General features: G+C 36.2%; 1 protein-coding gene across 6 annotated transcripts in view; it reads left to right on the top strand.

The window, feature by feature from the left end:
- Window positions 1-16704, top strand: part of Kiaa0586 (KIAA0586 ortholog) — a 114234-nt gene that overhangs the window by 21436 nt on the left and 76094 nt on the right. For all 6 annotated transcript variants that reach the window (XM_010611214.3, XM_033766912.1, XM_033766913.1 and 3 more), the window contains 9 exons: window positions 1413-1566; window positions 4682-4849; window positions 6518-6641; window positions 9905-10034; window positions 11159-11334; window positions 11985-12057; window positions 13879-14103; window positions 15191-15365; window positions 16246-16440. In XM_010611214.3, the coding sequence (XP_010609516.1) occupies window positions 1413-1566; window positions 4682-4849; window positions 6518-6641; window positions 9905-10034; window positions 11159-11334; window positions 11985-12057; window positions 13879-14103; window positions 15191-15365; window positions 16246-16440 (1420 nt within the window). The remainder of the gene's footprint in view (window positions 1-1412; window positions 1567-4681; window positions 4850-6517; window positions 6642-9904; window positions 10035-11158; window positions 11335-11984; window positions 12058-13878; window positions 14104-15190; window positions 15366-16245; window positions 16441-16704) is intronic.

Genomic DNA, 16704 nt, shown 5'->3' on the forward strand with positions numbered 1-16704 from the left:
CCCCGGTTTTTTTTTTTTTTTTTTTTTTTTTTTTTTTTTTTTTGGTAACAGGAATTGAACTGAGGCCCTTATGCTTGCAAGGTAGGTGCTAGAACCACTGAGCTAAATCCCTGGCCCAAGCTTTTGTTTTTTGAGGCTGGGTCTCCCTTTGGAGTTCAGGCTGGCCCTGAATTCACTATGTAGCCCAGGCTGGCCTCAAACTCACAGCAGTCCTCCTGCCTCAGCCTCCGAAGTGCTAGGGTTACAGGAGTGCACCACCATGCCTGGCCTTAGGATTTCTTAATAGGGCCTATTTTGAACTTTTCATGAGATTGAAGAGACTATTGGGCTGATTGTAGACATACAATAAAGTTTCAGTAGGTAGTTGAAGCATGACTAAAATTGAGTGTGCAAGATGGGTGTGGTGACACATTCCTGTAATTCCATCGCTCTGGGAGGCTGAGGCAGGAAGATCAAAAGTTTGAGTTAAAGCTTGAGCAATTTAGCAACTTATACAAGACCCTCTCTTAAAAGAAAACATTAAAAAGGGCTGAGAATGTTCCTCTCTGCAAAGGCCCTGGGTTCAATCCATTGTATTGCAAATGAATGAATGATAAAATAAATAAAATAAAATTGAATGTGCAGCATATTATCTTGTGGAGGCCGAGAATGAATTGGCCAGAGTGGTATTTGCCAGTGCATAAATAACTTTTCTTAGCTTGATCTCTTTAGCTAAAATTTGTTGTTATTATTCAGGGTTCTTTTGTTGTTGTTGTTGTTGTTGCTGTGTTGTCTTGGGAATTGAATCCATGCCCTTGGTCACACTATGGCAGTGATGTACCACTGCGCTACACATTGGCTCTTAAAAAATATTTATTTTGAAGTGGTGCTGCACACCGGTAATCCCATTACTCAGGAGGCTGAGGCAGGAGGATCACTGCAAGTTTGAGGTCAGCCTGTGCTACCTAGTGAGTTCAAGGCCAGCCTGAACTGCATAGTGATTCTGTCTCAAAATAAATAAAATAAAATGGAAATGGATAAAATAAAATTTACCATTCAAGATTTAAAAGGTGAGATGTTTTCCTTTTAAACTTTTTGGTTGGGTTGTTCCTTCTTGGTCTTCTTTTAGCCTGCTGCAGTGGCCCCTAAGCTGCTTGTGAGGTGGAAAGGAAGTCGCTGAAGTTTAGAATGGTTAAAGAAAATGATTAAGGTCATGTAGCAGTCAGGCCTTACCTTGTATCTGGGACCCTTTGTCCTCCCCTGGGCGTCTCTGTTGTTACCAAGGTGAGAATTGCTGTGTAAAGGTCTGCATCTTCCTTATTTATTAAATGTAGGAATTTGATTTCAAGTCTGCTAATAAATCTCTATTCATTTTGTCATCTGAGTCTTTCAGATGGTATTTCAAAGTAACAAAAAGATCTTATTTCTTGTAGACTCATTTTATTAGTGCTGCACTCAAGACCGGTACTTGTCCACCTGATAGCTTGCTCCCCTCCAGAGCAATGGAAAAGCATTCCATAAAACCGGAACATCTTCATCTTGGTAGCAGTGTGCTATCTTCACATAACACAGTTGCTTCCAAACAAGGTGAAAATATTTAGTTCCTTATGAATAAAAAATGTCAGTCATGAGTTTTCTTCATGCTGTAAAGCTAAAAGCTTATTTATTAAGTGGTAGGAGTTCTTTATAAAATTTCTTTGTAGAAGTCCTGTTTTTCTTTTTCTTTCTTTTCTTTCTTTTCTTTCTTTTCTTTCTTTCTTTCTTTCTTTCTTTCTTTCTTTCTTTCTTTCTTTCTTTCTCTCTTTCTCTCTTTCTCTCTTTCTCTCTTTCTTTATTTCTTTTTTTTTTTTTGGTGGTGCTGGGATTTGAACCTAGGACCTTCACATTGAGCCACATCTCCACCAGCCCTTTTTTCTTTTGAGGCAGGACTTTGCTAAGTCACTGTTGCTCAGTCAGGGTTCAAACTTGCAATCTTCCTGCCTCAGCCTCTCTGCCTTCTGGGACTACAGGTGTGCACCATCATGCCTGGTTTGTGGGAGTCTTTGTTTTATAAGATTAGTTCTTTTCTTAGGTCAAGTAGATCTTGGGTTATTTTGCAATTTGTTCAAATTATGTCCTAATTTACAGTTTTAATTAATAACCTTCATAAGTGGTCAGAATATTAACACATTTAGAAAACTTTACTTATATAGTATGAGAAATACTTGTAATACAGTTCTTTTCTTAGGTCAAGTAAATCTTGGGTTATTTTCTAATTTGTTCATACTACTATACTCCCCCCTTAGCTGCAGTTTCCCTTGCCCATGTTTCGATCATCTAGTCCTCTTGGTCTAAAATATCAAATAGAAAGTCCAGAAACAAACCGTTCCTAAGATTTATGTTGGACATTGTTCCAAGTAGTGTCATGAAATTGCCTGCTGTTAGGTTCAGTCCTGGCCCAGGATGAGAAGCATCTCTGTGTGTCTGCGCTGTTCTGTATGTATGGACAGGAAAGACTTAGTGATGTGTGCAGGCATCCACTCGGAGTCTTGGAATGTAGCTCCCAGGGATAAGGAAGGAGTTTGGGGATACCAGGTTTTTAAATATTTCTGGAGTTACTAATGCAAATCTGTTTACCTTTTGGAATTATTCATAATAAAAGAGGAATATATAGCTATTAAACCTTTAGAATTCAAAGTACACTAATAAATGTTTCCAAATTGCAGATATATGTGTAATGAATTAAAGAAAATCAGGGAACTCTCCTTTTAATGATACATAGGTCCATCTGATTTGTTAGAAAATCATTGTGGTAGAGTTATTAATCCTTATAAGGTGGTGTATATTTGCAAAATGAATAATCCTTACAAAACTGTTGGGAAGTAATGTGAGTCAGTTTTCAAGTTTTGACAAGAGGAAGATGAAGCAGGAGATGTTTGTAACTTGCCTGCTGCAGGTCCCTGGCTTGGGAAGAAGGTGTCAGAATGAGGCTGAGGCTGTGGGTTGCTGAGTAACCCAGGCCATTCGCCTTCTGTAGAAGTGGGTGCTTTGTTTCTAGTGTGCTTACTCAGTTCTACAGAATCACTTGCTCATGATTTTGTTTTTTCGATTTGAGTTTAAAGGAAAAAAATGTCTTTTTCATCGATTGTTTACTCGGTTCGTTTCTTTGTATATATTAGTTACAATAAGAATAGTCTGTTGAATAACTAGTTCACTATTTATTTGACCATTTTCTTGTGGGACAATTAGGAAGATTTTAAAAAATATTATTTTTTAGGCAGTTTTTATTTTTTATAAATAATACTGTAGTGAACAATGCCATATATTGAACATTTTCCTTTTTTTATGTTATTTCTTTTTTTTTCAAAATTTTTTATTGAGTTTATTGGTACATTTTAGGTATACAGTACAATTACATTCATTGTTGGGATCTTGTACCTTTACATGACAGGTCTTTGTTCTCATTTTTTTCCCCCATCCATATCCCCCCTTCACCCGCTCCTCCCCTCCCCATTTACAAACACTTTATTTCCATTTTGTCATTTTGACATATATTTTCTTTTCCCGTATTACCTTTCCCCTACCCTTCCCACTTTCCCTACACCTTTAGCCCTTTTCTTCCTATTTCACATGGTCAGTTATCTCATTAGGATCTTATGTACTATTACAGTTTTTCACGCCAGAGAAACTATTCGGTATTTACACATGTGTGACTTATTTATTTCACTTAGGAGTATATCCTCAATATGTATCCATTTTCCTATGAATGAATCTAATTTCTCATTCTTTATGGCTGAGTAGTATTCCATTTTATAGAAAAACCACATCTTCTTTATCCAATTTCCAACTGATGGGCAAATGGGCTGTTTCCAAGTTTTAGCTATTACAAACTGTGCCGCTATAAACATGGGTGCACATACATCACTGTGATATAATTCTTTTAATTCTTTTGGAAAGATACCCAGCAGAGGGATGGCTGGGTCAAATGGAACCTCTTATCCCAGCTCTTTGAGGTATCTCCATATTGATTTCCATAGTGGTTGCACCAGTCTGCACTCCCACCAACAATGGAGAAGGGTTCCTTTCTCTCCGCAACCCCACCAACATTTGTTATTGTGTGATTTCTTGATAGCAGCCATTCTTTGTGGGATGAGGTGAAATCTCAGTGTTTTTTTCATCTGCATCTCTCGAATGACCAGTGATGTGGAACATTTTTCATATATTTATTTGCTGCTTTGACTTGTTTGTCTGATAAATGTCTGTTCATTTCAGATATAATTTCTTTAGGATAAACGCTCAAGAGTAAGCTCATTAGGTCAAAGTGTATTGCCAGATGGTTTGCCAGTTTCCATTGTCATGTAAATGTGTGGCTTTGCCATTTTCACCATAGCTTTTTTTGGGGGGCGGGTACCGGGGATCAAATTCTTGTCCTTGTACTTGCAAGGCAGTGGGTGGCACCACTGAGCTAAATCCCTGACCCTCACTACAGCTTTGATAGTACTGAATATATCATATTGATTCTTGTTTACTAGCTTTAGGTGTAAAATGGCTATAATCTTCATTTATTTTGTTCTTTAGTAAGGATGAAGCTATTTCTATACATTTGTCAATAACTTGTGTATTTTATGAGTTTTGGTTTTAATTTTAAAGTAGAGGGGAGAGTAATATCCTATGATTTAATGATTTTAGCAAAGTAATTTAAATTTATTACTTTCTGTTAAAGCAACTTTAAGAAAGACTGAAGATACGGATTTTGATGAGCTAAAATTTCCTTTGGAGACACCAGCTCCTCGCAGGTTTGCTCCTGTACCTGTTTCGAAGGATGGTGAAATATCAAAGAGGGAGAATCTAAAAGAAGAAAAAGAAAATATGGAAAAATCAGATCATGGAGGTAAGAAAGAAATTATAATTAGACCCATGTTTTATTACTCCTGTTTCAAATTAGAAAATTGTCTGGAGAATTTTCTTATTCATAATTTGGAATTCTTTATATGCCTAGCAGTAAATTGGTATCTGTATTTTCAAGATTTGTCTTTAAATTGATACTTACTGGGCAAACCAAGGTTATTTAGATTCTCTGTAGGAGTTAACAGTGTACATTTACAATTCTATCTCCTTAAGCTATTACTAAACTTTTAATGAACAAGTTTTGTTGTTAATAAATAAACATTACTTTGTTCGAGATAAGGCTGAAGATTTTTAGACCATGTTTCCTTATTTTGTTTTTAGGTGTGAATTTCAATAGTAAAACTCAGGGAAATTAAGATCATTATGTTTAGCGAGAAAATGTTCTTATATATGAATTTTTAATAGAGAACAAGAACTTTATAAGTGAGCTGAAATTATAGGGTACTACAGAGCCATAAAATGTACCTTTTAGTAAAAGTCAGTGAAATATACTAAACTGTAGGCTTTTGCTCTTAGAATCATTTAAATGCATTGAAATCTTACCTTAAGTAAGTTTTAAGAATTTAAGAATTTAGAAGATAAATTTTTAATAAGTCAATCAACCTCACCAAAAAATTATGTAAAATTATTTTTAAAATTTAAAAATTATGTGAAATCAAGACTAATGGGGGGGAACGGATCTTATTTACTAATTTATAAAAATAATCCAATTTGCTGAGCTTTATGATGATGACACTTCATGGGATAGATATAAATTAAGATTACTTACACAGAGAATTCAAACTTACAGCAATGTTCTTATAATGTATACTGTTTAGTTTTATATGGTGAGTGTATTTATAGTCTACTTTGTTGTCTTAGTCTTTTTTCTGTTGCTGTGTTGAAATCTGGTAGGTTGGGTATTTAAAAAGAAAAAGATGTTTATTCAGCTCATGATTACGGAAGTCCAAGGGTACAACACTGGCATCTTCGTGGCCTGCTTTGTGACACGGTACAGGGCATTGCAGTGAGAAGAAGTAATTGCTGACTTATTTTGTATGATTTTAATCGAAATTGTACCCCCGATTCTCACGTGTTCGGAGAATGACTGGAGGTGTCCTGGAGGTGCTCTAGCCGACTGGCTCTTAGGAGGTGAAGGCTGCTTGGAGTTGGATCTCTGAGGGCTAGGAAGTGACATTCCTGTCCTTGGCTTTCCTTTCATGTTCTCTGCTTCCTGGCTGCCCTCGTTGCGCACCTTTTCCTCTGCCATGCCATCTGCTGTTCTTTCTCTGCCTTGGGTCTTGGGGAACCATGGACTGAAACCATGAGCATAATCAACCTCTCCTCTAGACTGGATGTTGGGTATTTTGTCCAGCGATGGGACAGTGACAAGTGAATGGATTAATCCATTTGTGAGGACACAATCCTCATGACCCAGTTGCCTCCAGGGGATCCTACCTCTCAAGTACCATTAACGTATGACCTTGAGGATCAAGTCTTTAATACGTGACATTTGGGGAACACATGAATGCCATAACAATTTTGGGGTGATTGTAGTAGATACTCATAGAAAGAAGCTAATTTAGGTCTGAATGCAGTTACATGTGAGAAGTTACATAAAACAGAAGTAAATTAATATTTGGAAAATGATAATATATTTCTTCTGTTGTAGGAAATGTCAGACTCTTAGAACAGATTTTAAATAATAATGATTTTTCCACAAGAAAAAGTGAATCATCAGATATAACTTCACTAAATACGTCAAAAATGGGATGGAATCCTGAGAGAAAAGACAGGTAAGAATAAGAGAGTAGAGTGAAAGTAAGACTGCAGAGAGCTTTGTTCACATTTAAAAAATTTATTTAGGAATTTAAATGAATTATATCATTACTTTTGAAAATTATCTTAGACTTAGTTGCTATTTTCTAATGCTGTTATCTTTTTCTATAGTATAATAATGAAATTAATACTTAATTTTCTCAAAATGTAGATTGTTGGGCCAGGAATTTAGCTCAGTGGTTCTGCTGCCTGCCTCACAAGCGCAAAGTCCCGAGTTCGATCCCTGGTACCAAAAAAAAGAAAAGAAAAATCAAGTCAGTCTGGGCCATAATAATTAATATAGCTTCAGTATCATGAAGCCTACAGTAACAAAAACTAGGAAAGCCACAATTTGAGTGATTTCATGTAGAGATATGCAATTTTACTTTATTTACAGTTAGTGTAATTATTGACATTACTGGATTTATGTCTGCTGTGTACCTATGTGTTTTCTATATATCTGAGGTCTTTTTATTCTGCTGTTCCATTAGTGACTTCTTTTGTATAAGTATTTTCTAATGTACCATTTAAATTCCTTTGCTGTTCCCTTTACTACATTTTAAAAGTTATTTTGCTAGTGTTCTATGGATTACAGTTGACATTAATTTAAAACATTGTAGTTCAGTTTCATACCAATTTGATATCAGTAGTATTCAAACATTTGCTCCAATGTGTCTCTATCCCCTCCTCCTTTTCTTTCTATTATTGTTAAATTACTTTTTTTTTTTTTTGAGACAGGGTCTCACTATGTAGTTCAGACTGCTCTGGAACTTACTATGTAGCCCAGGCTGGTCTCAAATTAGCAGCGATCCTCCTGCCTCAGCCTCTTGAGTGTTGGGATTATGGGCATGCACCACCATGCCCAGTTTACATATTTTTATATTGTACACCCATCTGCATGGCTTGAGAACAATTACTTCATATAGCTATATTTTAAATTAGAAGTTACAAACAAAAACACATTACATTTTACCTATTTTCAAGTTTACTGATTCTTCTGCTAACTCAAAGCCCTTATAGTAATTTTTATCTTTTTGCATTATGCAGGGCCTTCATAGTGAGCACATCACCTCTTTTATTTTTAGAGAGAATCTTGTTAGATTGCCTAGGCTGGGCTTGAATTTATCATCTTCCTGTCTCAGTCTCCCAAGCCACTGGAATATAGGTGTGAACTATCCTGGCCAGCTCAGTTTTACATTTTTGTGATTGAATATTTCAACTCCAGAATTTCTGGTTTTTTTCTACTTGATAAGATTTTATTCTTTTTATTTGTTTTTTAGAATAGGGTCTTGCTATGTAGGTCAGGCTGTTCTTGAACTCACTGTGTAGCCTAGGCTAGCCCTGACCTTGTAGTGCTTTTCCTGCCTCAGCTTTCTGAGTACTGGAATTATAGGCATGTGCCACCAAACCTGGCTAAAGTCTGTGCCCTTACACTTTCTTTTGATTCTTTTATTTTCCTTGAACTGTTTTCTTTTAGTAATAGCTGTTTTATAGTTTGTCTAGTAATTATAATATCTGAGTTATTTATTTGTTTGTTTGGAGAAAGGATCTCACTATGTATTTCAGGCTGGCCTTGAACTCGTTACGCAGCTCATGCTAGTCTCAAACTTGGAGTCACCCTCCTGCCTCACAGCTTTGACAGTGCTGGGGTTATACACATTTACCACCATGCCTGGTAGGACAGTTCCTATTGACTGCTTTTTCCTGAGGTTGGGCCATACTTTTCTATTTCTTTGTGTGCATGGACCCCTTAAGTAACACAGTAAGGCAGCGTTAGAAGTCATATGCTTCCATCTAAGAATTTGTAATTGCTGGTCATTGTTCTGGTGGCTGCTGGTTGTTTAGTGAGTTTCCTGGACTAATTTTGTAAGGTCTGTGTTCTTTGTCCTGTGTATCCACTGAAATCTCTAGTTTTTTTTTTATCTTTCTTAGTCTGTTAGTGATTGGAGAGAGATTTTCTTACCCTGAACTGGTAAGTCCTCTTCTTTGCCCAGGGCTGTATGTGGGTGAATGTATGTGTGGGTGTGAGCACATGTGCATGTGTGTATGTGGCAGCTTATAAGTCTGTCTTAGCCTTCACTTCTGCTTGCACAGAGCCGCAAGGTCAGCCAGAGCTGAGAGAGCTGGGCTTGTCAGGTCTTTTCTAATCATGTGTGTGGGCCCATATGTATGTGTATGACCTTCTAGATCCCCAGGATATGGCTGGGCTTATCACAGCTGTGCTGTGGATGGCTCATCCTCTTGATTTTAAGTTATTGGCCATAATCTTGCTTTCTTCAGTTGTCATCACTACTTCAGGCAGCTGAGATGTTAAACAGTTGCTGCTATTTTTGAAAATACCTTTGGAATAGTTTCCCACTAAGCTCACTCCTCGTTAGGGCAAATAAAGATAGACTGTGAATGAAACTTTTTTGGGAGATTCAAACCTGTGCTATTATTTTTAGGGATTGTGAGGCCATTGGTTTTCATTGCCACCACAGAATTGGGGAAAGAGTCATGGGAATGGGGCAAGTTTGAAAAATGCCACAAGGGGCTGGGGATTTAGCTCAGTGGTTCCACCACTTGCCTTGCAAGCACAGGGACCTGAGTTCAATCCCTAGTACCAAAAAAAAAGAAAAGAAAAATGCCATGAAGTTTGCTGTTGTTATACAGCATCAGCCATTTTCTCCAGTAAACACTCCTTGGATTATTCCAAGTCATTTTTTATAGTTCTGATTTTGGTGAGTTTTGCTAGTGCTCACATTGCCCTTATGGAGGAGTGTATTTTCAGAGGTTCTTTCTCTTCCAATCTAGAAGTGCTTTGAATGCTTGCTAACTTCTTGAAAGCTACAGCTTTTTCTGCTCCTTTCATGCTATACCTAACATTTCTGGCCAGATTAGTTTTGTCTCTTTTCATTTTCTGTTTTATATGTTTATCACATAACTGATTAATTCCATGGTACAATTGTAATAGGAATAACATTTAATAATGTATGCCTAAGAATGTGTGGGAGACTTATATAATGCACACTTACTGAATTTTGCACGCCTGTAATCTCAGCACTTGGGAGACTGAGACAGGATGATTGCTGCAAGTTCTTCACCAGCCTGAGCTACACAGTGAGTTCAGGGCCATTCTGAACTATGTATTGAGACTGCCTCAAAAACAGAAAACAAACAAACAAAAAAAACCAGACCAGAAAACCAGAAAAGTTTAGTGAATTTGTAACAATTTAGGAAGATTTTTTCTAATCCTCTGCAGCTTTGAAACTCTATCTTCTCAAAGATTTCCTTCTGAAGAGCTACGTATGGCTAAAGTGACCATGCAGAAGCCTAATGATGTTCTTCATGATCTTGGCCAAAAGAAGAAGGAAACAAATGGCACGCTCCAGGTAAAGCAAGAGTAATGTTAGCATTAATGATTAGTATAGTAAAAATAATAAAGCAATAAAAACTTCATTAGGACAGAAATCGGGGAAGATGAAAATAAAGTACTGAGAAAGACAGCCAAGTCTATTTGTTTTCCAAAACTTTGTCAAAAACCTTCACCAGCTTCTTACTTCTGTTGGCCAGAGCTGATCCATGTGGCCACCTCTGGCTTCCATATCGGGGAGAAAGGAAAGGAGAAAGATTGCAGTAAGGGTCTTTAAGTATCCAGCACACAATGTGTGCCAACTTGATCTTACTTTTTAACTTTCTCTAGTAGTGGAGCTTTCATTAACACTGGACTAAATTCCCCATCTTTTTTGTTTAACATTCATGTTAGTGTCCCCCTCAACCCCCACAGCAGCGCTCAGCATTTATTTATTTAAGTTTGTTTTTTTGTTGCTTTGTTGTGATTTTTTAGGTACTGGGGATCAAATGCATGACCTTGAGCTTGCAAGGCAGGCCAGGTACCACTGAGCTAAATCCACGCCCCACCCCACTTTTGGTACCTGGAATCAAACTCTGGACCTTTTGCTTGCCAGGCAGACAGCAGCGCCACTGAGCTAAATTTCCGGCCTGTTATTTTTGTGTTTTTGAGACAGGGTCTTGCTTTGTAGTTCAAGCTAGCTCTGAACTCAATATGTAGCCCAGGCTAGCCTCAAACTCCCAATCCTCCTGCCTCCATCTCCCAAGTGCTGGAATTATGGGTGTGCACCACATGCCTAGCTTTTTTATATTTTTATTTGAAACAAGCCTATTAAGTCACCAAGTTGCCTGGGCTATGCTTGAACTTGTGATCTTCCTACCTCATCCTCCCAGAGTGCTGGGATTACAAGTGTGTGCTACCGTATCGGGCTCATGTTGGTACTTCTCAATGGAAAAAAGTAATTGCCAAAGGTTTGGTTTTTTTTGTAATTTGTCAATTTGACAAATTGATTACATAAGACATATTGACATAGTATATGGGTCCAACAAGAGTAATGGATCTGGTTTGGGTTAAAATAATCAGTATGGGTTTAACATGGTAACATTTTCACCTTTTAAGCCAAAAAAATCGCTGATTATGTTGAAACTTGCTGATCTTCCACAGAATTCTGGTAAACTTCAACCAACCAATACAACAAGATCTATACTGAAAGATGCTGAGAAAATTTTGAGAGGTGTACAAAATAATAAAAAAGTACTTGAAGAAAACCTGGAAGCTATTATTCGAGCAAAGGATGGAGCTGCTGTGTATTCATTTATCAATACTTTGTACACCAATAGGTAAGAGATGAAGTTGGCTTGCCAAGGTTACTTATGAAGCTGCCAGTTCTATTTTCGCTTTGATTAATGTGCGTTAATATTCAGAAAAGGTTCTTCATTGACTTTGGATGTGTGGCGCTTAGTATAAAGCTGGATTACATTGCAGTGCTTTTCACTGATGGGCATTTCTTTTTAATTAAAAAAAATTTTTTTTTCTGGTACGGGGGAGCAAACTCAGGACCTTGTTCTTTGGAAGCAGGCACGGTGTCTCCGAGCTAAATCCCTGGCCTTCTTTATAATTTTTTTGTTACTGCTGCACATCTTTTTTCCCATTTTTATTTATTTTGCATATTTGTATTATATAATGCTTACATGCCTTGTTGGGAACTGGTATATGTACATTATATCTTCTGTGACTCTTTCCAAACATTATCCTTCAAATATTTGATGAAAATTAATACGTTTTTCCTGTTCAGAAGAAGGATGTTGGGCTATGCAGCAGATTTAAGACTAGATAAGATCCCAGTGGTGAATGTAACTGTATTGTATACCTAAAATGTACCAATAAGCTTAATGGAAAGAAAAAGACTAGATAAGAATGATCTCTGATCCAGTTCCCATTCTCAGGATATTAAGTGGCAATTTAATAAAATTCCTTTTATTTCTTATAGAGAGGTGTCAGAGAAAATTAGGATAAAAAAGACAGTAGATGAGTGGATTAAAGCTATTTCTGCAGAAATTCAGGTATGTCTTAGAAAAAAATTAAAAGCATTCTGGGAATATAACTTTGGTTTCAATTTATATTTATATTTTGTCTCTGTATACTTTATATAAGTTCACTTAATATTTTTAATTCCATTCAGTCTCTATTTTTACTTAATTATAAGTATAGTTTTATCAAACGAGTGCTTTAGTTCATATTGTGGCTCTTATGTGACAAGTTATTGGATAGTAATTATAGTGGGATTAATTTGAATGAAAATTTAGCAAAGCCATTTAGAAAAGATTTACGCTTGCAGAGATATTTCAGGAGAGCATATTTAGAAGCATTGGCTTGCTAAAGTTAAAATACTGAGATTAGTTAAAATGAAAAAAAAAACATTCAATTTCCAAAGTTACTAAATATACAGAAGTTCATTCTGTATGGAAAAATACCCTTTCTCACATCCATGAATGGCACACTACCTCTTCATACATCACCGTTGCAGCTCTCTGGAGTTTTTATTACGGAGTTCATAATTTAGAGGAAATTGTTCAAATTTGACATGTTCGAAGAAATAGAGCTAGACAGGGTAGCCTGCTGTTTGGTCATAGAGAGCAAAGAAGTGTTTTGCTGACTGTAGGATAGGCTTACATGCTTACCACTGTGGCAGAAAGACCAAGTGCTGTTTCTATTTCTGTAGCAATACTTATGGAAATATCTTTTAAACTTTCTTAAGAAATGCATATCTATATATCTAGAAGCAGTCATGAAGAATTTGTACTAGCTACTATGTGATATATCAGATAGCTAAGAGTCTGAAGATTTGGAGTCTAATGCTAACTTAATAGCCAGTTTCCAATGTGTGAAAGTATGTTTAGTTAAGCTTTCAAACAATTTTAATTTATAAATATTTCAGGGTATTAAAATTATTAGTAGTAGTATTATCATCATCATCATTACTATTTAGTACTGAGGGCTGACTCCCTGGGCCTTGCACATGCTAGGGAAGTGCCCTACCATGGAGCTATATCCCAAGTACTTTTAAACTTTTTTTAATTTATTTTTTTGGTACCAGGGATCGAACTTGGGTCCTTGTGCTTGCAAGGCAGGCAGTGGAATCGCTGAGCTAAATCCCCAGCCCTAAACTTTAATTTTAGTCTCATTAAGTTGCCCAGACTATCCTTGATGTAGGAATCAGCCTGCCTCAGTCTCCAGGGTAGGTGGTATTACAGGTATGCATCCACACACTTGGAGGGCAAGCACAAGGGCCTGAGAGTTCGATCCCCGGTACCACCAAAAAAAACAAAACAAAACAAAACAAAAAAACCCCACACTTGGCTATTTCCTTTTTATTTTTTTTGAAACTCATTTTTTAAATTTAATTTTTAAAAATTATTGAATTCATAAAGTTCAAGCATCAAAAAATGTTTTTAAAACTTCTAATGAAAAGTTGCTCTCCTGCCCCTGTGCCTACTAATGTTTTTAGTTTTTCTTCTTGTAGGGAATTTTGTTCATGTATAAACCAATAGTTTTTAAAGCATTAACTAAACTTTTTTTTTTTTCTGGTACTAGGGATTGAACTCAGGACCTTTGTGCTTCCAAGGCATGTGCAGCACCCACTGAGCTAAATCCCCAGCCACTACTAAAGTAGTTTAATTTGTTTGTTTGTTTGTTTTTTGGTACTGGCAATCGAACTTGGGGTCTTGCGCTTGCAAAGCAGGAAGCAGAAGCACTGAGCTAAATCCCTGGCCCCCTACTAAACTATTTTTATAACAGAAAAAAATAAATTCAACTATTTTTCTGGTGTGAAAGCGTTACTGTTTGGATACGTTTGAAGTAATGTTAATTTTGATTAACTTAAGGATGAAATGATAAGAAAAGATTATGAGCAAAGGAGATTTGATCAGAAGAATCAAAGGACCAAGAAAGCACAGAATATAAGTAAAGATATTAAAGCTAATATGCAAGACAAAACTGTAAATAAATCTATAATTCCAAGAAAACCTCAAAAACAAGTAGAAGATTATCTTAGAAGTCTACATGTGAGGGGTATGGCCGCTTCCAGTATACAGAAAGAGAGAAAAGAAGTAAGATTCTAATCTGCTTTTGTGACATAAATGTTTTATTATAATTTTTTCCTTTAAACGTAATGAAGATATTTTAAAAGGTGCGTACAAATGCAAACTATCTTTACATTGTTGTTTCTTAAGGTTTTGGATCCACACTGTGGAAAGCACTGCATGAAATCTGTAGCTCCTTCCTGAGATCTCATACTTTGTTTTTTGTTTTGTTTTATTTATTTTTTTTTGAGAGTCAGGGTGTGGTGTGACTATGTGCCTGGCCTATGTCCAAACCTCCGGGCTCAAGCTGCTCTCCTACTTCAGCCTTTCATGTAGCTGGGATTACAGGTGCATGCTTGCCATGACTAGATTTAGATCTCATACTTAGAAGTACAATATTATAGTTTTTGCAGGTATAACTAGGGACCACCTAATCCAATAGCTAGATTGTCTAACTGGTACTCAAAAACATGTTTCATCTTCGTGTGTGTGTGTGTGTGTGTGTGTGTGTGTGTGTGTGTGTGTGTGTGTTTTGTGGCTAACTTTTAAGTTTAATATATGTTTAGTGTCTAGTTGAATGCAATACAGTTTAGATGCTGTGCAGGGAGTTTTTGACTGTTCAATAGGCGTTAATATTCTTCATGCTGAACAAAGATTGTTGAACAGATTAGTAAAGCATCTAATTCAATGTATAGCACTTAATAAATGCTCAGTAAGTGCTGCCCTTGTGAGGCATGTAGGTTATGGTTGAAAGTGAGGCCAGGAAAGTACAGTCTAAAGTCATTTAAAGACTAGGCTTATTATATTTTTATTGTTCTTAAATTTAATAAATATGTAAGATTTATTTAAACATTACTTTTTTAGTGTTAAGAATATAATTAGTAATGTGAGAACTTTCATGTTTTACAGGTGGATAATTTTTATATTTATATTTTCTACTTTTTAAAACTCATATTTGAAAACTATATCCAGAATTTAAGGGCTTATTAAGTTAGAGGATTTTTCTGACCTGCTCATTCTTACTATACTGTACTATCAAAGGGAGGCTTTAGAAAAATGAGGTAAGGGTTTGATGTCTACTTTTAGGGTGAGTTTAATAATTTTGTATATGTAGGGGCTTTTCAAATCGTCCACAGAGATACAAGATGAGGATTACATGTCCCAAGTATATGGAAAACCAGTTTATCAGGGCCATCGCAGCACTCTTAAAAGAGGACCGTACCTCAGGTTTAATTCTACATCTCTTAAGTCCAAACCGCAGAGACCAAAAATAATAGAACAAGTTAAAGGTAAGAAATCTAATTTTTTGTGTTTTACTTCATTTTAAAATGGTGTCAGTTTAATACATTAAATAAAGCTAGGTAGTTTCCTTTTATTTGCTTTTTATTTATGATATATAAACACAGTTTAAGTTACAACACCAAGGTTGAAAAATAATTTCTTCTAGGACAAGTGCAAAGAATAGACCAAAACTAAAAATCAAGGCACAGGATAAGAATACATAGGAAGAATTGTAGGCTTAGATGGTATCTTCAGAGAAAGCATGATAATGCTTTTATTTAGAAGATGATGAGTCTTAGATGATCTAAATTATAATGGAGGAAAAGTAGACATTTTCTTGAAGACATTAATCCATCAGGTAGCTGTGAACAGAAATATCGGCCATGTGCTGTTTATTACTGTGGAGAGTTTATGGGCACTTTTGCAATTTTGATTGTTCTCAGTAAGCTTGAGGTTGCAAAGGTGCATTTTTTTTTGTTTTTTTGCTTTTGCACAGAACTTAAAACATCTTCCTATATCACCATGTGTTTTGATTCATACCTACCATTTCAGTGGTATATTTAGTATAACTTAGATGAGTCTGTTTATTTGGGTTACATCTTGCCATTTCTTAGCTTGTTCTTTAGCTATTAGTAAGCTGCTCTGAACAGTATGTGATAATTAGCTACCAACCCATTTTCCTTTCTTATTCTTTCTAGAGGTTGGAGCTGTGGCACTTGTTTTAGTTTCCTTTCCTTTCCAAATTTTAGGTGATCATAGAAGGTAATAAAGGTAGGGTATCAGGTTATGTACAAATCCTTCTGATATTATTTTAATAAAATACATAGTTTATGGATGATGTTTGCCCTAGTGGGTGATATTGATCTACTGTCTCCCCGATTATTCTAGGCACTAAAGTAAAGTCCATAAGAACACAAACTGACTTTCATGCAACAAAACCTGTGAAGATAGACTCTAAAATGCAACATCCTGTTACTGCGTTACCTCGTGGCGAGCAGCAGTATCTGTTCAGCCCAAGTAGAGAAATGCCTACATTTTCAGGTACTCTGGAAGGTCATCTAATTCCTATGGCAATTCTTTTAGGTAAGAACCAATAAAATATGTAAGGTGAATTTTTATTTCTTGCCAGCAGTAGTAAAACTTAGAATAGTGCTGACATGCCAGTCACCTACCTTTTTATGTGTGCTATTTGTATGTTCAGGGAAGGCCTCAGCTGTATCATCTCTGGAATGATGGCTTTTTCTTATAGTTTTACCCACAAGAAATGTTCTTTGGTGTTTGATAGCACATTGCCGTACAGCACATGAAACTAAAATGTGTTTAGATATAGCATCAACATTTATAGCA

This window comes from Fukomys damarensis, unplaced genomic scaffold (assembly GCF_012274545.1).
Source record: "Fukomys damarensis isolate Sample0158 unplaced genomic scaffold, DMR_v1.0_HiC HiC_scaffold_21, whole genome shotgun sequence".
In the NCBI taxonomy this organism is placed as follows: domain Eukaryota; kingdom Metazoa; phylum Chordata; class Mammalia; order Rodentia; family Bathyergidae; genus Fukomys; species Fukomys damarensis.